Source organism: Drosophila simulans, chromosome 2R (genome assembly GCF_016746395.2).
Source record: "Drosophila simulans strain w501 chromosome 2R, Prin_Dsim_3.1, whole genome shotgun sequence".
NCBI classification, from domain to species: Eukaryota; Metazoa; Arthropoda; class Insecta; order Diptera; family Drosophilidae; genus Drosophila; species Drosophila simulans.
Window position 1 is genome coordinate 13,590,413 of NC_052521.2, and position 20,841 is coordinate 13,611,253.

Below are 20,841 nucleotides of genomic sequence, written 5' to 3' on the forward strand. Positions count from 1 at the left end.
CAGAAATGTTTTGGTTTCTAGCATGTTTTAGTAATAAAAATGTATCGCTAACTCAGCAAAGAACTTCACTTGTATTCCCATTTCAAAGAATTTTAAAATTTAATTTTGCCGCCCAATCTTTAAACTACTAATGGTTTTGGCTTGAAAATAGCTAACTTTATTTCAAATTTAGTTGATTTCCAACACCGACAACATTGCAGAACTCCAAGGAAGGGTCACACTGGTTGATTTTGGCGTGTTATTTTCGTTTGATTAAAATTATATTATTTGTCTTAAGTTAAAGCATGGCATTCCAGTTGCCAACAACAACCGCCGCCCCGACCGGAGGCGCTTCATCGTCGTTTTCCTTCGGCCTCAGCACAGGAACACCAGCCGCAGCACCAGCTGCAGGAACAGCGACCACGGTTCCCGCCACAAAAACCACATTCTCGTTCGGAACGCCGGCACCTGCTGCTTGTATCGGTGGCGGAGATGCAGACAACACCAAGGCGCAGGCTCCACCGGCCTTTGGATTTGGCCTGACATCCGGCACTGCTTCAGCTCCCCTCACGCTGGGCACTCAAGCCGCAAATCTAGCGTCCACCACTTCTGCGACCGCGACTGGAACCTCTGCTGCTCCGGCCGCCTTCGGAGGCTTTACGGCTCAGCCAGCGGCATCTGTGGTGCCAACTATAGCAACCAGTGCACCGAACACCGCAGCTACCACAACTGGATTGCTGGGCGGGTCTGGATTGGGAGCTCCTAAGACCACTGCCGCTGCGCCAACAACTCTGACTGCAGCTCCGGCGTCCATAGCGCCCACGCAAGGAGCTGCACCGGCCCCAACTTTAAGTACTGGCGGTGCTTTTGCCAATCTCACTACCGAGACCAAGACCACAGACTCATCGGCCGTTTCCGCGGCATCCCAATTGTCCTACCACCAACTGGAGGAGCATATCAACAAGTGGACTCTGGAGTTCGAGGAACAGGAAAAGGTATTCACCGAACAGGCCACTCAGATCAACGCCTGGGACAAACTGCTCATCAGCAACAACCAGAAGATCGTCGAGCTTAACGATGCCGTCAAAAAAGTGAAAACCGATCAGCAAGTGCTGGACCAGGAGCTGGAGTTTATAGCCACGCAGCAAAAAGAGCTTGAGGACAGCCTGGGACCGCTTGAGAAGGAATTCGTTAATCTCCCGAGAGTGGACATGGAACGCAGCCAAACCTACCTGATGGTGGAGAATCTGGACACGCAACTGAAGCAGATGTCCGAGGACCTAAAGGAGATCATAGACAACTTGAACGAGGCCAACAAGGGCCAGGACACCACTGATCCCATCATACAGATCGGAAAAATCCTTAATGCCCATATGAATTCGTTGCAGTGGATCGAATCGCAGTCGACGAACATCAGCAAGAAGCTGGAAGACATTGGCAAGATTCAAGACTCCCAGAAACGAGATATTTTCCGAGCTCCTTTCTAAAAATAAGTCCCTTTAATTTGTTAACTTAAATAAAGATGGTTCCATTGTAACGACAAAGAGTAATGATTTTATATAAGAATTTATTGTAAACATCATGTCGCCTTCAATTAATAACCCTTGAAGTACTTAAGCCTAAAGAGCGGCACCTGTTTGCCCCTAGTGGCAAAGGCCAGGAAGCTGCTGTGCGGCGAGAAGGCCATGGAGGTCACAAAGCCAACATTCTCGTTCTGTGCCGGGAAATTGGAGTACACAGTAGCGCTGGGGAAATGGCCCAGCTTAAAAGCATTCGGCGCCTCACTGGAGCACATAGCCAGCAGCTCAGATGTGTGATTGAACTGCAGATCCGTGATGGCAGTCCGCAGGTTCATGAAGCGCTTCTCGGGTTGTGGGGCCTTGGAGGCGAAAACGCTCTCGTAGTCGTAGATGTTGACCACGCCCTCTTGAGTGCCGGTGGCCAGTAGGCGTTGGTTGGGAGACAGTTGAATGGACTCTCCATGTATACAGCCGTCGTCCATGAAGGTGTGCTCAATGAGGTTCTGGCGCAGGTTTAGCACGGTGACATTGCAAGTGGAACCGCAGACGATGATTCTCTTGGAGTCACCAGACCAAGTGAATCCCTTAACTTTGCCCTCCTGCTTAAAGCTGTGCAGCAGCTCATTTGTTTTGGCCGTGAGCAGGTGAATGGCCCCAAACTTGCCAGCAGTGACGATAAATTTGCCACATGGAGACACCTCAAAGCGGTGCATAAACGACATTGCACCCGGCACCTTCAGCTTGGATTCCTTGGCCTCCAGCAAGTCGTAGGAGTAGTAGTATGGTTTCACGGAACCGAAGAACGCCCTTGTGCCGCATGGAGCAATCCTCGAGCAGGCCAGCGGGAACTTCTTGAAGCGCATATTGTGTAACTTCTCGTTCTTTTGCCCGTCCACAGCGTAGATGGTGGCTAGGCCGTCCATGCCCGCCACTAGAGCAGCAGTACTGGTTGGATGGAACTGAATGCTGGTGGTATTACCCTCGGAATATGTGGCCCTGTTCAGGTCTTTGACCCGTTTAAAATTCAGAGTCTTCTGGGGCAGATCACTGTTCCGGGCTTTGCGATCGATGAAGCCAACCGTCCGCAGCAGTTCCTCGTCGGAGGATTCGTCCTCGTCGTCCTCGTTTTTGACCTTCTTCTCCGCCCACTTGGGTTGGTTGAGCGTGCGCTGGAATCGCGCCGTAAGGTACTCCTTGTACGATTTATCCCTGCGCAGGTGATTCAGTGGACCCGTGTGCTTCGTGGCCTTCTTGACATCGCCCACCTGCAGGTCCTCGTCATCGGAATCCGACCAGGCGGCTTTTCGCTTGTCGCCTGGCTTTGCCTGACCGGGATTTCCCTCCTGCTCATCCTCGTAATCGTTCGGTAACTTGTGTCCCACGGACTTGGCTAGATTGGTGAGCAGTCGCTGCCTGTCGCCGAAGAGCACCTTTTCCATGGGCACCTCCACATAGTTGAGCTCTTTGGCCTGCGAGGCCTTTGGAATATAGCGTTCCCTTTTGATATTTTTCGGTTTCTCTTTCTCCTGCTGGCCGTAGAGAGCCTTCAGACTCTGCAGCTCCTCCAATCCATCGCTGGACTCGTCTGAACTCATGGTGTTCGCTGGAAATGCACTAAAATTCGTTTATTTACGAACTTTTCTGTGGACTGCAAAAAAAATTTACACGTGCAGCTGGTTGGGAAATCGATTAACGCTTTAAATCAAAAATACCACGCCACGGTGGAATTATCGATAAGTGTGACCACATCGAAAGTAAATCGGAATAGATATCGGTGGGACGGGCGCCCTAATTTGAAAATTATTAAAAATATTATATTTACAAAATATATTTATTTAGTTTAAAATTAAAATGTGCGAATGTGTATAATCAATTATTAAAACTTTGTATAAATTCTCTGTTGGTTAACTGACTTCGTTGATTTCAATCTCACGCTTTCTTTTGGATTTATCCGGCATCTGGCAAATCTTCACATGACGGTGAAGGAAGCCCTCATATTTGTACTTTTTCCCACAACGATCACAGCTTAACTGGGCCCTTCTCTTCCCAAAGATCTTTTTCTCCTCCTCCTGGGCCTTCAGCCTTACGACACATGCGTCGCACCCGTATCGGCGGGTCACTTGGCCAGGCTTAAAGCTGGCCTCGAATTCCGTGCGACAGAAAATGCAAGTGAAGGTCTTGGTGATGGTGTACGCCCCTTCGTTGGACTCATCCGTGGACTCGCACGGTATCAGATGGCTCTCCAAATGGGTGCGATACTCCAGATCCGTCTCGAACTCGACATTGCAGGCTGCACAGGTGCGATTCAATGATGGAGTTCCATGCAGGAGCCTGTGGCTGACCAGGGCATCCACCGATGAGAAGGTTTTCTTGCAAATGCTGCACGGCTGCTGGGACACGTCCGGCGCATCCTTCATCATGCGTGCCCAGTGTCTTTTGCAGGCCATCAGATGGACCTTGTAGGGACCGGCCGTGCGAATCGCAATAGAGCAAAACGGACAGTGGAAGAGTTGCGTGTTGTCCACCGGGAAAACTTTCTTTTTTATTCTCGGCTGCAAACAGGGCTCTACGTACACCTTGGTAACAATACCATTATCCTCCTGAATCGACAGTAGAGTAGCTTGTTCCAGCTCCTCGATCCAGTCGCCAGCACTTGTCATAATCCTTTGTGGGCTCTTGTGTTTCGACAGTAAGAAGCGTACGAAGAAAGTGAGAAAGTCGCCGGTCATTGTCACTGAAAGGTAGAAAGTAATACTCGATACCCGATACTCGGAAACTGTCAGGGCTGGAAAAGAAAGAAAGCGTATACGCGATAAGTATGCCTCAAAAATGTGAACTTTTTGAATTTGTCCAGGCAATGAAATTCGAATCCAACGCTTTCTTCCGAAAAAAGTAAACGTTTTATTTGGTTTACCATATATGAGGTGGTAAAATATTTAGCCATCATTTCGTTGAACCAATTAAACACACAATCTTCAAAAATTTTTACTGCCAATTTGTCAGCTTTCAGAATTATTTTTTAAATATCATCTTGGAGATTTCAATTGAAATCATTTCTAAGAAAGATAGCTATAGTTCAATGGCTAGCCTGGGCATAATGAGATCTATACTCGTATTGTTTAGTTGTTTAGTTTGGCGATGGGTTCGTCTTTGAACTTTGAACTCTAAAATGCAGGAACATGTCTTTCGAGTGCCCCTAATCCCCGCCCAACTTCTGGCATTGTGGTAAGCTCCGGATCCCTGCTTTATGACACGCGTAATGCGAGTCAAAATATGCAATTAAACAAAAACTTCTTGACTGGAAAAATATTTGCATAACTTGGGCAAACAAATGTCGGAGCACGTCGTTCTCGTCACCAGTCGACAATGTCGAGTTGTTGTTGAACTTGTCATTACACACGCACAACCAGGGGAGCACCAGTCTCATCCATCCACCCACTAACCACCCAACCACCCACTAATTTACCCATCCACTGGGGGTGGTGCTCTCGCCAAAGTGTGGATTAATAGCTGGGGTGGTGCTGCTGCTGCCAGAAATCAGCGCTCGTAAAATTTACGTAAAATTCATTAAGCGCAACAAAAGACGCTGGCTACGAGGAGGAAAAAGGGGCAGGGGCAGGTGGGATGGGAAAATAGGGGGGCGGCTGCAATCGCTTAGAGACAAAGCCCTGCATAGTTGATAAGACGCGTCCTTCGCGGGGGGTGGGCGTTGGTTGTTGCATTTGTGGTGCCCTCGAGTGTCTCCTGGCAAGTCAGGCGTCAAGCCGCACGGAGAGCAACCAATTTTTGTCATTTCAAAGGGTCCAGCATTATTGTTGCGCCATCCAGGCGGCGATACACTAGCAAATAATTTTCTATAAATATTAAACATCCTTATTATTATTAATTTTAAGCAGCGGGAAGTTGGGTTGGTTATTTTCTCAAAAGATTGTAAAATTAAAATATTTAACAATATTCTTGAATGTATCATATGCTTTTCAAGGCCTTTAAGATATAATTTTCAGTACTACATTTTTTTGAAGTAAACTATATGAAATAAGAATATCTTTCAATTCAAGAGCTTTTGACTTGAGATTAAGAGAATATGGTATGCTATTAGATCTTTCTATAAATCCTTTAAGAAGAATCTGTTTTTATTGTTTCACAGTGCCTTAAGATTACTTAATAGTAAACCAAGTTCCAAGGATTGAAATTTGTCTAAGAAACGCTGAATTTTCTAAGAGTGTTTCCCGCCCATTCACCACCCACTTCCAATATCCTCGAGTTCCTGTGCAGCGAGGCGCTGCGATTCAGTGCTCCTTAAGTGGCCCGACATTGTGGCAGATCCTTTGCAGTCGCACTCCCCGACCCAACTCCCCGCCATGCCAGATTCCCCCATTCCCCCGCCCACCATCCCGCATCCCGCATCCCGCAACCTGCGCTGCGACTCCTGCCGACTGACAGATTAGCGTGTTGACATTAAGTTTGTCCTTTGGCAGTGTAGGCTAACATATGGCCTTTAGTTGGCTTTAAGTATCGGGCGCATTTAGCTCCAGCTCCAGCTCCAGCTGCACATGCAAATGCTGATGGAGCCACGCATTACAGCATGTTGCGGTCGCTCCTGGTGGGCGTGGCGCCTGGCCGCCCGCCTCCGTGCTCCAAGATCCAAGCTCTCCTCTCCCACTATGTGCTATCTTTCGAATCCCGGATGATGGCTCCTGTGGCATGTAATGAGTTTTCCATTGCCCCGCACACGGTGCATCAGGTTACCCGTACCTACATCACCGCTGATTTGTGCGGTTGATAATTGGGCGCGCGGTAATGTTGGTAATTAACGTCTTTCTGTCCACCGATATCGGCATATTGACGGCCATTGTCAAGGGCGCGTTTTATTTGCAGGACAAAATCCTGTCCAACGCAACGTTCGTCGTTCAAACGGAATTAAGCCAAAGGGAAAATCTGGCGACAAAAAGCGTAATACTTTGTTGGCGAAACATTAGCGAACAATGCATATTGACATTGTATTGACAGTGCGCGACATGGCTATAATAGCACTTAAACACCGTGCAATTTCGAATTGCTTTAATTGGATGTGTAAATGTAAGTATATGACTGTCATTTATAGAAGTAACTATAGAACTTTTATGGCATTTCTATATTAATGAATCTAGAAATAAAGTAATTAATATTATACATGATTAATTCTTATCTTTGCTGCTAAGCTTTTGACTTTAAACGCTAATATATCTCTTATAATAAAACCTCCCTAAGATAAGTTTTAGTAACTTTTCCAACGCAAACTCGTGTCTGGTTGAAATGGAAATTTCGGTGAAAAACTATTGAAAGCTAGACGAAAATGGCCAGGAAAATAAAAGGCTTGCGGCCAACGCTTTCATGTCGACCATAAAAATAGCAGACGCATAAAAAATTAATAAGCGGTGGTCAGTCGACGAGGACGACGCATTGCCGTTGTTCTTGTCCCTGGCATCAAAAAAAAAAAACCCTTGTGTCCTGCAAACGCCCCTCAATCCTTGCCCCCTTTACTCCTCCCCCCTCCACCCACTATATTGTCCAGTGTGGCAGACATCATTAATGCATAATTCAAGCGTTTGGCAGTTTTGTGCTCGATGCTTTCAATATTCAATTTGAATGCCGCCCAAAGCGATTCGAAGCGGTTTTGTGTCTGCAGCATTGTTGTCCTTTTGGCGTTGTTGTTGTTGTTCTTGTTGTTGTTGTTATCTGCCCCATTTTGTTTTCGTCTTCGCTTTCATGCTCGCTTATTTACTTGACCGCCCCCCAATTCCACGCCCGCTTTTCCGCTTTTCCATCAGCGAATACTACCTGCTGCATTATTCAGACGCCTCGACTCGGAATCGAACAAAATGCATGGTAAACAATTTCCATTGCAAAGGGGGCGGGGGTCGAAGGGGGGCGGAGACAATGGCCGCTTAGTCTCGTCATCTTGCTGTTGTTTTTCCGACCGGCTTTTCCCCACTTTCCCGCCGCCATCAATCGCAGGTCTTACAGCAACTCGCAAGCAATTGGAATTTGAATTTATTTAGCTCAAAAACAAATAAAAATAAGCAGTACTTCACAATTCACTAATTGACACCTTTATTTTGTAATTGCAAGTAGCCATAAAAATACAAAGCATATTGGAAAATAAATTTAATGGAAAATATTTTATATACAAATATTTTTCTAAGAAAACCAACAGTTGTTTATAAATGTGCCATAATTATTCATTTTTATCACTAAAAGATACATAAACCAATCGTTTCCAAATGGAATATAAATATTATCGTTAAAATAGTGAATTGAAGGATTAAAAAAACTAAGGAAGCAACATTCACGCCTTGAGTGCTATTTTCTTGGCCGCTGCTGTGTGTCCTGCATGCGTTAGTTGTTTATTAAATATAAATGATTGTCACTTGCGGCATGTTGCTGCCGTGTCCCTTTTGAAGTAAAGCGAAATGTTGATGGCGATGATTGCTCGAATTTCATTTGCCAGGGAACATGGCTGCAGGACATCGAGGTCCTTATTGCGATTCCTTGCTTGAACTGCAATTGCTGGCGAAATTACCCTTCCCCTTCATACCCATGCGACCCCATGCGAGGCACTTTTCTTTTAGGCGGGCGCCGCTTTGACAAGTCATGCAATTGATATGGATACTGGCCATTTGCTCGTCATAAATGTGGATTGTCACGACGGCATCCCGTCATCGGAGTGGAGTTCCACAACTCCGCAGATCCACCGCTGTGCAATCATCGTCAATCGCCCGATATTGACCACAAAATGCCATTAAAAAATAATTACGCATTTTAATTGGCATTTAGTTGGGGCAAAAAATTAAGTGCGTTCAACATAAAATGTGATTACACCCGTTGCACATAGAACAGGAAAAAAGAGAAGGGAAAAACCAATCGAGGGGATCAGCGAGGTGAGCAATTAACTTTCAATCGGTTTGATATGCCTCATGATATGGAATGCTACAAAAACCTCAGAGAGTATCTATATACCACTTAAGAATTAAATATTAATTTTAGGCCAACTTTGTAATATAAAAAATACACGAAAATCATAGTAAGAATTTAGAGAGAATTTAGATATGGGTTGTGTTTAACTTTAAGCATTTTACTTAATTTTTATGCATTTCATATAATGATTAAAAAAATCTATTTGGCATAAAAAGCTATTACTGAATAGTTAATGTTTAATGGAGATTAATAACAAAGTGGTTTCATTTGCTAAACGTTAAGGTTTTTCACCTCGTTTTTGCTTAAAAAGGGTATTGTGCAAACATTTTTTTCTTCGCTGATTACATTAACGCTTTTTTCCGACGCTGGATGAAAATAATTTGAGCCTGCATGTGTCACCTGATGCATATCGAAGTACCTGATTGCACTTGGCACTTAAAAATCAATTAACAGCGGCTGCGGCACAAATAATTCCAAATGGCCGAGCTTCCAAATGGACAGCTTTTCAATTGCATTAGTGCAAAAAGACTGGTAATCGTACATTTATACCGGAAAAACTTTGCATACCTTGTATTATATACGTACATCATATATATCATATATATATATATTTATGCGGCCACCTCAAATGGTGTGGCAACATGGCAACGTGGCAGGATCCGCCAGGATATTCCACCTTTCCAACAATTGCGTGCTCAACCCACCGAACCACAAATACTCCAGCACTCCACCACTCCGCCCGGAGAACAACACTAATTGCGGTATTAAAATAAACTACAATTGCAAATGGCGCATTTTATTTGAGGGCTGGACGAGGAGGAGGAGGAGGAGGTGAAGGTCCTTGCTGGCCACAGTCGGTGGTTATTATTTGCTGCAGTGGCTGCATTTGCATTGTTGCCATTTCCGCTGGCTGGCTGGCGCATTTTTCTATGTAATTGTGGTTCCGTAATGTGTGACAATTAAATCCAGTTCGTGGAAATCTCTTGGCCAAAAAGCTACCGAGCGAATGCCGCAAAGATTCCAGCGAAGATGGCCAAAAGCGAAAATCAGCGCCACCATGAAAAGTGACGCTCTGCTCGTAGGCCTTTCGTATGCCATAATCATATTTAAGGGTTTCCTGGAACATTCGTGCGACTGCAACCTCAATTGCAATTGCAATTGCCGTTGAACAGTTGGTTAGCTGTGGACTCGTCCGCCACTTTTCCGCCATCTGCCAACGTCCAATGTCCAATGTCCATCGTCCATTGCTACCATCGTTTCTCTGTTTGGTTGAAAACCACAAATTAAGCAGAGAAATCCTTGCCGTGCATGCGAACGATGGCGCCCGTGGAAAATTCCAACAAAATCAGCAACATGCCCTATAGACTAAGTTACTACCCACTAAAAATAGAAATAATCTAGAAATAATCTTCAATCTATATCTATTTAGGCCCAGTTTCTTGACAAGGTTTGGGAAAGCCAAGACATATGGCTCGTGAGATCCAAATATGAGCTGTAGCCATCGCATTCTCCGGTAACGAAGCTGGCGACCCCAAACTGAACATATATGGTACTTTGTCCGTATTTCACACTTGACACCAATGGACTACCCGAATCTCCGAAGCAGGCGTACTGCATGGGATTCCAGCAACATATGTTAAGACCTGGAGCACCACAATGTTCATTACTAACGCGACGCAGGGTCATTTTCTGCAGTGTAGTGGGCATCTTGTTGTGGGCCATCAGACCCCAGCCAGTTAAAATAAAGTCCTGCATGCTGTTTGCAAAGGCCTGATAGCCGGAATTTAAAAAAATGCAAATTGGTCGGATATAAGCTGTAAATTAAGTATAGATATAGATTGAGTATAGAGTATATGTATAGAAATGTAGCAAATTACCATCGTAGACGACTTTCCGACTCAGTTTGAGCACAGCAATATCATGATTCCGAAAATCTTTGTAGTTCTCATGCAGATATATTGAAACAACTCTGTAGAGTCTAGTCGGGCCATCCGTTGTCCTCGAAGAATCGTATTCACCCAATCTAACAAATCTGAAAAAAAAAAACAATAAAAGTAAACAGAAAGTTAGGGAAAGAATGTTAAGAACGTACAAGTTGTCGTTGACTTCCGTGCAATGAGCGGCGGTTAGAACAAAGCCTGAAATAAATAAAAAAGTTATAAAAAAACCATTATAAATACAATACTTAATAAGTTGCAAGTACGAACGGTGGGCAATCAGTGAGCCGCCACATGCGAAATTGTTATCTCGTATCAAGTAAGCCATCCATGGAGTCCTTTGAGCATCCTGACCACCAATTATTCTCATTCGGTGCGTTGCAATGCATTTTGAATCCAATAGCTGCGAATATCCATAAGATCCGAGGCTTAGGATTACTAAAAAAGTCAGCAGAACGATCGAAGGCGTCATCTCAATTGAAACAGCGGAGCAAAACTGAATTCACATTGTAAGATTTATTTCAACGAAAAGTCGGATGCTCAAAAAGAGCAGTAAAAGCGGTTCTGCAGAAGAATTAACATACAAAAAAACAGAAAAATCATTATTTCCTAAGAAACACTGCATTGATAAGGGAGTTTTTTTTTTTAAATTAAAACAAAAGTTGATTTAAGTGAATAATATGTTCAATTTACGTAAATTAAACAAGAGCTGTAATGTTTGCTAATAATAACCCAATGAGTATGAAAATGTTATCAGACCATTAATAAGCTTATACTTTCTATTTACTATTTATATGTCATAACTTGAAATATACTCTAAAAAAGCATTTATAAAAAGGGCATGCCCTTCAGCCTAAAAATGCATGGGTATTAAAAAAATACAAACGCAGGCGAGCGCCCACAAACATGCAACATCCCGACCGCAATGTATTACGAGGGGCGTGGCAGGTCTGGGCAGCCAGATAAATGCCCGTTGCTGCTGCTGTTGCTTTTGCTGTTGCTGCTGTTGTTCCTGCCATTGTCGTTGCCATGTTGCCACGTTGCATGCAAACAAGTGCAGCAAATACACACACACACACACACACACGTACATGCAGCGGCAACACAAAGACACGGACGCTGACACGCTGGTGCCCGCACGTCAGCGCTCGTGCGTTTATTTGCCGTTTCCGCTTCCGTCTGTCGTCGTGGCCGTCATCGCCGCTGCTTCAGAATCCGCCACTGGCCCCCAAAGAGCACCCCGCTCCATTCCATTGCGGTCAATTGCAGAGCTCAGATTGCGCGTTAATAAGTTGCTGTTGTACTGCTGTTGCAACTGCTGCTCCTGCTGCTGTTGTCACTGCCGCAAGGACTTTGCATGTAATGCACTTGGAAGTATCACGGTTTCCGTAATTTCCATAGGTCCCATTCAGCCATTTCCAGAATGGCAACATAGTCAACTAGTCAACGCAGCCCCTATCGCCATCTGCAACATGTTGCTGCTACAGAGTGGCAACTGCAACAGCAACAGCAACAGCAACAGCATGAGTCGATAGCATCGGCAAAGTAGCAACACAAAGTTGTTGTCCCCGTTCGCCGGGCAACAGAGTCTCGTGTCTGGTGTCTCCTCTCGACTTGGCTTGAAGTTTTTATGTGCCCGTCCAGAAACTAATAACCGTAATGCTTAACGTTTATTGAAAAAAGGTGGCCAGGTGGGGTGTGACACTCGAACTTGGCCAGAACCATGCTTCACGGCGCACACCAACATACCATATAGTATATGCCACGGCAGCAGTCGGACAGTTCATAAATATTTCCAGCAGCTCCACGGATGCAACTTTTTGGCGTCGCATTTAATGAAGCGGCCACTAGCTTGACCAATTCCCTGTCCTTATGGCCAAGGAAATCAAGAGTTTTCCCAAGCAAAAGTTTCCCTCCGACAGTCTGGCACTTTTCCTTTCGCCGCTGGAGAATAGAGGTTTCTTAGTTGTCTACAAGGAAAAACACGCGCGTGCTGTTTAAATTTCTCTGAATAAGATTAAGTTTAAAAAAACTTGAATTAAACTGAATTTGTAGTTACATTGTAGTCGTACATTGTTACATTTGGAAATAATTACTATTTTTATATCTTTTCATAAACTTTTCTTACATACTTTTCCTCGCAGTGCAGTGAGGAGATGTTTGTGGTCATCTGCAAATGCCGGCCATATATTATGCATGGGCTAAAAAGAAAAATGATCAACAAATGATTGACATCAGAGCTGCCTCGAAACTCCTCCAGTCCCTCCCACAATTTTCCCACTCCCCGCAGCCGAAGGGGAAGTTGCGTTTTCCGGGGCAAAACTTTGGCAAAGTGAAAAACTTGCTGTCAGCATTAGATAAGCGCCACAAGTTAATAGACTTGTAAAACACACACACTTCTCTGCAGTGTTGACCCCTCGAAAAAAAACCTTGGTTACAGCGGCGGGGTGGTGGTGGCATTCATACCGAAAGAGGAATTTTATTTATTTGTTTGTCGTTGGCATGTGGCGCGTGTTCCGTTCGGTTTCGGTTCCACCCCCCTGGCCCAGTGTATAAAAAATAGTGATATAAATAAAAATGTTATATACGCCCACTCCTGCGAATGGGGGGCGGGGCAGTCGGCAGTCGACTGGCGGCTTATCAGCCAACTAACAATTTAGGTTGTCAACTCGAAGGGCAGCCGGAGATGTCTATCGTGGGTGGGGTGGTGCAAAACTTTTCTGTTTAACTAGACTCTTGCTTAATTTGACCGTCTGCGGCTTGCCCCGTAGTCCCTAGCCCCTTTTGTTTGATCTCTGACCGGGTCAAAGTTTAGCTCATCAACAAATGATCCATGGATGTTGCTGCTGGCTGCGGGGAGAGCGGATTGATTGACAGCCCACTTCCGTTTCCTCCGGCGGCGGTTGAGTGCGAGTGTGTGTGTGTGTGTGCCTGCTTATCAACTGTAGTAACTTTCCAAGTCGATTTCAATTAATCAATTGTCAAAATACTTGACAGCTGAATTTATAACTCATTTGGGGAGCAGCAGTTCCAAAGTGGAAGCAGGATGTTGCTGCGGCTGCTGCTTGTATGTTGCACAGTGTAAGCTGCAAACACTAGAGCTGACAAAGCAAAGGCAACACGGGTCCAAATCGCCATGACAAGTGTAAAAATGCAATCACAGAGGCGTGGCATCTTCATGGAGTCGCTGTACGCGTGGCGTTACTGCCACGAATGTTGCCACCGATGTTGCTGCCCCAGCTAACGTTGACATTGCCATGTCATCACTCTCGCTCAGACAGTCAGTCAAGTTGGAGGCACTTCGCCGGGCGCCCCTATCCGCATCCGGGCTCACCCTGGGGGCTTATGCTCCTGTTATTTACAATAGCGCATTTTTACACATATTTTTTCAAAGTCAACAACATGATTTTCGCAGTCTACGCTGCGCGACGTGTGCATAAAACCCAAACACAGCAGCAGCAACAGGGAAACAACATTTACATTTTAAGTAGTTTTTAAATCGCTGCAGACAAACGTCAGCGTGTTGACAATTTATCATGCTCCTGCTCCGTCGAAGTTGGAAGTGGGTGGCAGTGGGTGGTCAGTGGGTGGTGCTGGTTGTGCGATGCTGGGACGTGATACATCCGGCGCCACCCGTCGCGCTAAGGCCAGTGCAATTTTTGATTGATTGCTGTCAGCTGGCGGAGTGTTTAAGCACAGACTGCAAGTGCAAGGACTGCAACGTATTTGCCAGCCGGAAGTAAAGTAAACTCGGAAAACTACGCCAACTGCTCTTTGCGAATTTTCCTTTTAATTAATTTAAGGCCGAATGCAACTTATTGATTTATGTGCGTGCCTGCAAATGAGGCTGAAAGGCGCCAGCGGCGGCTGTGTCCACTTAAGGGAAGAATACTCAATTAGCTGCGAATGCGGATGACGATGATGATAAGCGTGCAGCTACACTGAGCGAAAAGGGAGGTGCACATTATAGGTGAAGGATACATCAAATGGTGGCGAAGTTCGCCTTTGATTGATATCGAATTTCATTAGTTTGTATCTTTGAAGATAAAGGATTCCTATTAACTTTTTGTCGGTGCACTGGCTCCATGACTCCTCCTCCTCCTGGCGGCACCTCGTTAAGTTGATCACATTGCCGAGGGGTCAAGGGGTAGCGACAAGTGTCAGGACTTCCATCCCTGCCCATCCTTTGGCTGCACTTTCACATATGCAAAATTAATTACTTGGTGGATGATCGCTTCTCGAACACGGCGAAATGTTCAAGTTGCTGGCATTTTTATGCCGGACGAAAATTCAATTGAAACTTTGCAGACGACAGAGAATGCGATTGCGACAAGGCTAATTTCCGTACTCCTTCGAATTCTCGTACTTGAAGAAGTTTCCACACAGATGCCGATGCCAAGAACTTGCATTAAAGTGGATCGGTCGAAGAAATTTATGAAGTACCCGCCCGCGGCTGATTGTCCACTATCCCATTTTCCACCATCCCAATTTGATTGTCCAGGAATCGAAGAATTTTTACTTTATTTGAACTCGCTGCCCCCTCGGTTTTCCATCCATCCATCTAGCCATCCAGTCGATGGTCATGGCCATGGCCACTTGAAGCGCATTTTCTGCGCCATTTCCATTCCGACTTCTGGCCTTCGGCACTTGGCATCCCCTTGCCTTTTGCTGTTCCTTTGCTGCTTTCACTGCTTTTGCTGGTTTGATAAATTGTCTGGAAATTACAAATGGACACAGGGGCCAATAGCTTTTAGGCAAAGTTCGCCACGCTGCTCTTGTTTTGGTTTCGTTTTCGGTCAGGGGCATTTATGGTAATTTAAAATAAATGTGTGGCCCGGGAAGGAGAGCTGAGGATTCGCAGGCGCTTCCTGTCTATTTACGCTGATTTATGGCCGAGCATTGTTGACTCTTAATGGCAAATGTCGACAAATTTGCTTTAATGGTCAATATAACAGAGGCTGCTGCTGCTCGGTTTTTTGATTTATGCCCCAAAAACCCAGTCGCCTGGGATTCACATCTAGGCTGAAACCCGAATTTGGACCGGTTATCAGTCACTCAGCCTGAACATCGTTCGCTATAAAAAAAACCCAGCAACTCGTCGAAGATGGCGAATAAGTGCCGCTGCGGTGCTGAGGTCCTGGGCGGAGAAAACAGGTGAGTGCTGATGGTCAGATCCTGGTACTTGGAATTCCTACTGATTGGTTCTATTCCGCCTGAGATAGAGGTGTTTTCTGTGAGGGTCCCTTGCTGGATGCTGTCCAGAGATCGAAAATGTTTCCCGACTGCAAACACTTTGTGGACATGAGCTGCATTTTTACACCTGCACAAACTTTGGCCGACTTCGATATGTTCAGCAATTGCCGCCGGAACGATGGATCTCTAAGGTTCCTACAAATGTTTGTGGAGGTAAAATGTGAAAAAACCCTAAGAAAAGATAATTTCACTATAAGATAGATATAATTTTAGAAATATTTTCTTACTGCAGAAGCACTTCAATGATCCTGGCTCAGAGCTAGAACACTGGACACCGCCGGATTGGAAAGCTCAGCCTTCGTTTCTTGCCAGGATCTGTGATTCGGAAATAAAGCAGTTCGGTTCGGATGTCAATGGACTTTGGAAGGAGTTGGGGCGGCGGATTAAGGATGAGGTCAAGGAGAACCCCGATCAGTATTCCATAATCTACGTACCGAATCCCTTTATTGTTCCCTCCTCGAATTGCCGCGAGTATCGCTACTGGGAATCATTTTGGATCATTCGCGGATTGCTGCAGTGTGGCATGCATCAAACAGCCCGGGGCATGATCGATAACTATTTGGATTTGGTTAAGCAGTATGGCTTTGTGCCTGGTTGTGGCCGGATATACTGCTCGGGTCGATCGAGCCCTCCACTCTTGATCATGATGGTAAAGGCTTATGTGGAGGTGACCAAGGACGAGCAGTACGCCCTCGAAGCGCTGCCGCTGCTGGAAACCGAGTACGATACCTTCATCAGCAAGCACTCGGTGCAGGTGAAGGGCAGGACCATGTATCAGTATCGGGATTCCTCGGCAGGACCCAGGCCCGAGGCCTACCGAGAAGATCTGGAGTGTGTGGCAAGCATCAAGAGTCCTGTGGTCCGAGAGGTTATGTACACCGAACTCAAGTCGGCTGCTGAATCGGGTACGAACTTCAGTTCCCGCTGGTATGTAACCGTCGATGGTTCCAATAAAGGATCCTTTCGAGACATCAAAACCTCTGCCATTGTGCCCGTCGAGCTGAACTGCATCGTTTTCCGGAGTGGCAAGATCCTGGCCGAATTCAATCGCAAAGCGGGTAATACCAAAAAAGCCGATGAGTATCAAGATAGAGCATGTGTCCTAGTGAAAGCCATTCGGGATAATTTGTGGAACGCCCAAGCCGGCATTTGGTTGGACTACGATCTGGTGAACAACAAGCCACGCAACTACTTCTGCTGCACCAACTTTGCTCCGCTGTGGGCCAGAGCCTTTCCCTTGGTGGACACCGAGAAGGTGTCCAAGGGAGTGATGGAGTACATCAAGACCAACGATTTGGATGCGCAATACGGTGGGGTGCCGTACACGATGAATAAGGAGTCGGGCCAGAACTGGGATCACCCCAATGTCTTTCCGCCCATGATGTTCCTGATCATCGAGGGACTGGAGAATCTGGGCACTCCGCCCGCCAAAGCCATGTCCAAGCGATGGGCGCATCGATGGGTCAAGTCCAACTATGCGGCATACAAGTATGAGAGCTTCATGTTCGAGAAGGTAAGTTACTATATATCAGTAAGCTCGTTGTTTTTAAAAATATATTTAAGGACCTCAAGCATCAAGTTTAACTTTTACTAGATTGTCATATAGGTTCTAACACCTGACAGTGAACAATAGGCCTTAAAACATATTTCGCACGAACATGGCAGTTTCCTAATCCGATTTTTACCACCTTATTGCAGTACTACTGCGAGGACTTCGGCACATCTGGCGGAGCTTCGCCGGAAAACACTCCGCTGGGTTACGGCTGGACAAACGGGGTGATTATCGAGTTTCTCTGCAAGTACGGCAAGGAGATAAGCTTGGCCGACACCAGCGACGAGGGCAGCAAGAGCAAATCCAGAGGATCAAAGCCATCCGGAAAATACGAATACATCATTACCAGTGAGGCCAATATGGACGATCAGCAATCCAATAGACGGTGCGTATGTGGCGCTCCTTCCACGGTGGGAACCATGTCGCACAAGTCGACTGCCACAACTGCAACCAGCGACTTTGCTCAGCAGACACAGCCGCAGGAGCCGAATGCTTGCTCATGTGGCATTGCCCAGAAACAACGGTCACAGACGCAACCAGGAGAGGATGGCAAATGCTCATGTGGTGCAGGAGCGCCACAAAAGTCCCAGCAGCAAATGCAGCCAAAGGATGTGCCAAGTTGTGGAATATGTGGCTCCCAGAAACAGCAGCCATCACAAGCTCAAATGCAGAGGTCTCAGCAAAAAGTAGACGACGACCAGTGTACTTGCTCTAGGAAAGAAGCACTACAGCAATCTCAATCGCAAAATCAGAGAACCCTGGGGATACAGCACGATCCAGATTGTCCATGTGCCGGACAACAGCAAAAAGGAGCAGGACTTATTGTCGTTCAAGCGCAAGTGCCGGATAACGATCCTGATTGCGAGTGCTCCATGGACGAACGACAGAAGCAGCAGATGGAACAGCAGCAGAAGCAACAGGACTGCATGCGGCAGCAGCAGCTGCAGCAACAGGAGCACCAGAAGCAGCAGCAACAGCTCCAATCTGAACAGCAACAGGACTGTGGCACCACCAAGCCACAGACGCAGGACTGCTCCCAGCATCTGAAGAAGTCCAGTGGAGGCTGTGGATGCATGGATGACGACGATGAGGATCGGCACGACGCGCTAACTGGACACTATTTTCCAGTGACCGACAAGGACCCGGATGACGCCTATCAACAGGAGAGCAAATCGCCACAAAGGGAGTCTGGATGCGACGGTTGTGGCAGGGATGATTGCCCGGATCCTCCGCAGGAAGACTGCGGTTGCGGTCCCGCAGCTAAGCCCCAGCAGACACCCGTTGCTGAATGTGCTCCTCAGGCGAAAGCGCCGCAGCCTGCAGCTGCCGATGATTGCAGTTGCGCGGTGGGTAAGAGTCAGAGCAAAGCCGCTTCAGTCGCACCACCGCCAACCTTTATATGCCCACATTGTGGAGGCGTAACATCCGAAGCGTTCCTTTCCACACACACAATAGGCACCAATCGAACCATGGGGCCGCAGAACGACTGTGGAGCAGCGGGTCAGCCACTAGGTGGGCTTGCCAGCAAGGGTATACAGAGTGGTCACAGCAAGGTGGCTGCCGGCGGTGCCGGTGCCGAGTGTGCTCCGTGCAAGGCTCACGTGACCGCAGACTTTCCGGCTGGCCAGGGACCAAAGCCCCTGTTCAACAAGCAGTTCCCACTGGCGGATCCTGTGAGCAACTTCGACGCTTGTCCACCGAAACGAGGATCTGATGCGACCAATAACAAGAAGAAGAAATGCTGCAACTGCGACGAAAAGGAGGATGGGGAATAGATCCACTTCACCTATGGATCAATGCCCTGGAAGAACATGCGAAGGCCTAGTGAACTGAAACTAAATTTAAGTGTGTCAAATTTGTAATGCTCACCAGCTTGAAGATTTTAAATAAAAAGTATTTTTATTTGGAGTACTTTTAAACTAAAACCTGCATGGACAGTGACGTTTTTTCTTTATTAAGTATTGAAAATTATCTAAAAAGTTGCATCCGAATAATCAGTTACTTAGTTAATGAATTTAGTGCACTTTGCGGAGGAGGTATACAAAAATACAAGTCAATTTGAGCCAAAAAGTTAGGTTCCCCAGTCCGACGTATTACTTTTTCACGGACACTTTTCGTTCCGGATATAGCAGGCACACCAATAGCTCCTCGGTGACCTCGACCTTTGAGTGGGAGCATCCGTAGCCGTTGGAATCCAGTTCATCCTCCTCCTCGTCCAGCACATAGTACAAATCGCTGGCCAGTGCGGATGAGAGATTATGTCCTGGCTGAAGGACCTTGAGAGCATCTCGCCGGAACAGTTGAATGGCCTGGATAACCTTTTCACTAGACCTCAAGCAGCAGTCCAATCGCTCCGCCTCCAACGAAGGGTGTAAAGCCTCGTCCAACTGGAAGAGTAGCCTTCGGAAAATGAAGCTAGCGAAGGTCCTTTGCTGGCTCTCAATCAACTGCTTCCTTCGCATGGAACACGGTTGCATGATTGCGAAGCTCACATAAGTCATCAGTAAGAACTGGGTGCACATGGACAATGCCAGGACAACGATCAGATAATCCTCATCACAGTGCTTTAGATTTGATGGCTCTGTCCAGTTCAAGAGTGGCGTAATACCAACAGGCACATATTCTGGCTGCAAGGTGGCCACCAACATGATCATCGATAGAAGGATCACCGAGTCAACGAAACCGGGGTAAAATTTGGAATTTCGAAGTCGACGGGTTTGTGTAGCCAAAAAACCAAAACTGACCAAGCGTGGCCTGCTTTAAAACCCAGTTGAAATAGTTAGTTAGAGTCGTACTATTATACGCTAAGATCTAATGTTATAGTCATTAAAATGGGCTAACCAGATAACACCATGTATCCTTTCTTATTAGATAAGACTTGGCCCTTGGCAAAATCATTCAGAGAAACATCGCCTAATTTCTTCCATGACATGTCATTCGCAATCCACTACTGTTATCTTTATGGGCCTGTCGATATCTTTATGACGCGCCCACCCGCCCAACGACATGGGTGTATGTACATTTGGGCAAGGACACATTTTGGGGGAAAGCGAAAGTATCCTTTGACACAATTTCCGCCAGCTTCTGTCTCTGTCTACTCCGCTATCTCGCTCTCTTTCTAGCTGTGTGTGCTTGTGTGCTCAGGCTTGTAATATTGGCGAACGATTCATTGATGTATTCACACACACACAAACAAGCACAGTAGCACATATGCGTTCAGCTGCTCACTGACTCATAAGCTCACCCACACAGATTCGAGCCGAAATATGCGCGCTCCATTACAACAGAACCCCCATACCATGACATGACATACCATGCCATACCATACCATTCCCACCCATCCCGGAAAGCCCCCTGTCGACGCGATTGTACGGCTCTGATATTATTGAAATGCCATTTTGATTGGCTTTGATGTGTGTGGATGGATGGATGGATGGGCGAGTAACGATTTGATGTTGCTAAATGTTTTATGCAGATGCGCCGATAGCAGGCCATGGTTCCATTGATGTGATTAAGCGATAAGTAGTCAGCCATGAAGCATTTTGGCCACAGATATTAGTTTGTTCGCCCGGTGATTGCACTGCTCGCTAATTTGATTGAATGGGCGCCGACTGGAAGGGTATGCATAAAAGAGTTCGCCTGG

At 46.3% G+C, this 20,841-nt stretch overlaps 6 protein-coding genes across 6 annotated transcripts; 2 read left to right on the forward strand and 4 right to left on the reverse strand.

Annotated features, from left to right (window-relative positions):
- Nucleotides 1-139: 139 nt before the first annotated feature.
- LOC6734761 (nuclear pore glycoprotein p62) lies at nt 140-1,521 on the forward strand. The gene has a single exon (XM_016168220.3). The coding sequence runs from the start codon at nt 285-287 to the stop codon at nt 1,464-1,466; it is 1,182 nt and encodes a 393-aa protein (XP_016027973.1). The 5' UTR covers nt 140-284; the 3' UTR covers nt 1,467-1,521.
- A 5-nt stretch (nt 1,522-1,526) lies between these two features.
- LOC6734762 (U3 small nucleolar RNA-associated protein 18 homolog) lies at nt 1,527-3,207 on the reverse strand. Its single transcript, XM_002081729.4, has one exon. The coding sequence runs from the start codon at nt 3,092-3,094 to the stop codon at nt 1,574-1,576; it is 1,521 nt and encodes a 506-aa protein (XP_002081765.1). The 5' UTR covers nt 3,095-3,207; the 3' UTR covers nt 1,527-1,573.
- Nucleotides 3,208-3,337: 130 nt separating this feature from the next.
- Nucleotides 3,338-4,533, reverse strand: LOC6734763 (zinc finger protein 236). Its single transcript, XM_039292200.2, has 2 exons — nt 4,414-4,533; nt 3,338-4,233 (listed from the first exon to the last, which is right to left on the reverse strand). The coding sequence occupies exon 2, from the start codon at nt 4,226-4,228 to the stop codon at nt 3,404-3,406; it is 825 nt and encodes a 274-aa protein (XP_039148134.1). The 5' UTR covers nt 4,229-4,233; nt 4,414-4,533; the 3' UTR covers nt 3,338-3,403.
- Nucleotides 4,534-9,892: 5,359 nt separating this feature from the next.
- Nucleotides 9,893-10,912, reverse strand: LOC6734764 (testisin). Its single transcript, XM_002081731.4, is given in 5 exon segments — nt 9,893-10,105; nt 10,107-10,270; nt 10,334-10,488; nt 10,549-10,594; nt 10,664-10,912. Coding segments are annotated over 5 exon segments (651 nt in total). The 5' UTR covers nt 10,866-10,912; the 3' UTR covers nt 9,893-10,021.
- Nucleotides 10,913-15,180: 4,268 nt separating this feature from the next.
- On the forward strand, nt 15,181-19,123 carry LOC6734765 (trehalase). Its single transcript, XM_002081732.4, has 4 exons — nt 15,181-15,547; nt 15,616-15,799; nt 15,879-17,159; nt 17,345-19,123. The coding sequence occupies exons 1-4, from the start codon at nt 15,498-15,500 to the stop codon at nt 18,971-18,973; spliced, it is 3,144 nt and encodes a 1,047-aa protein (XP_002081768.1). The 5' UTR covers nt 15,181-15,497; the 3' UTR covers nt 18,974-19,123.
- Nucleotides 19,124-19,131: 8 nt separating this feature from the next.
- On the reverse strand, nt 19,132-19,953 carry LOC6734766. Its single transcript, XM_002081733.4, has one exon. The coding sequence runs from the start codon at nt 19,850-19,852 to the stop codon at nt 19,292-19,294; it is 561 nt and encodes a 186-aa protein (XP_002081769.2). The 5' UTR covers nt 19,853-19,953; the 3' UTR covers nt 19,132-19,291.
- Between the last annotated feature and the right edge of the window lie 888 nt (nt 19,954-20,841).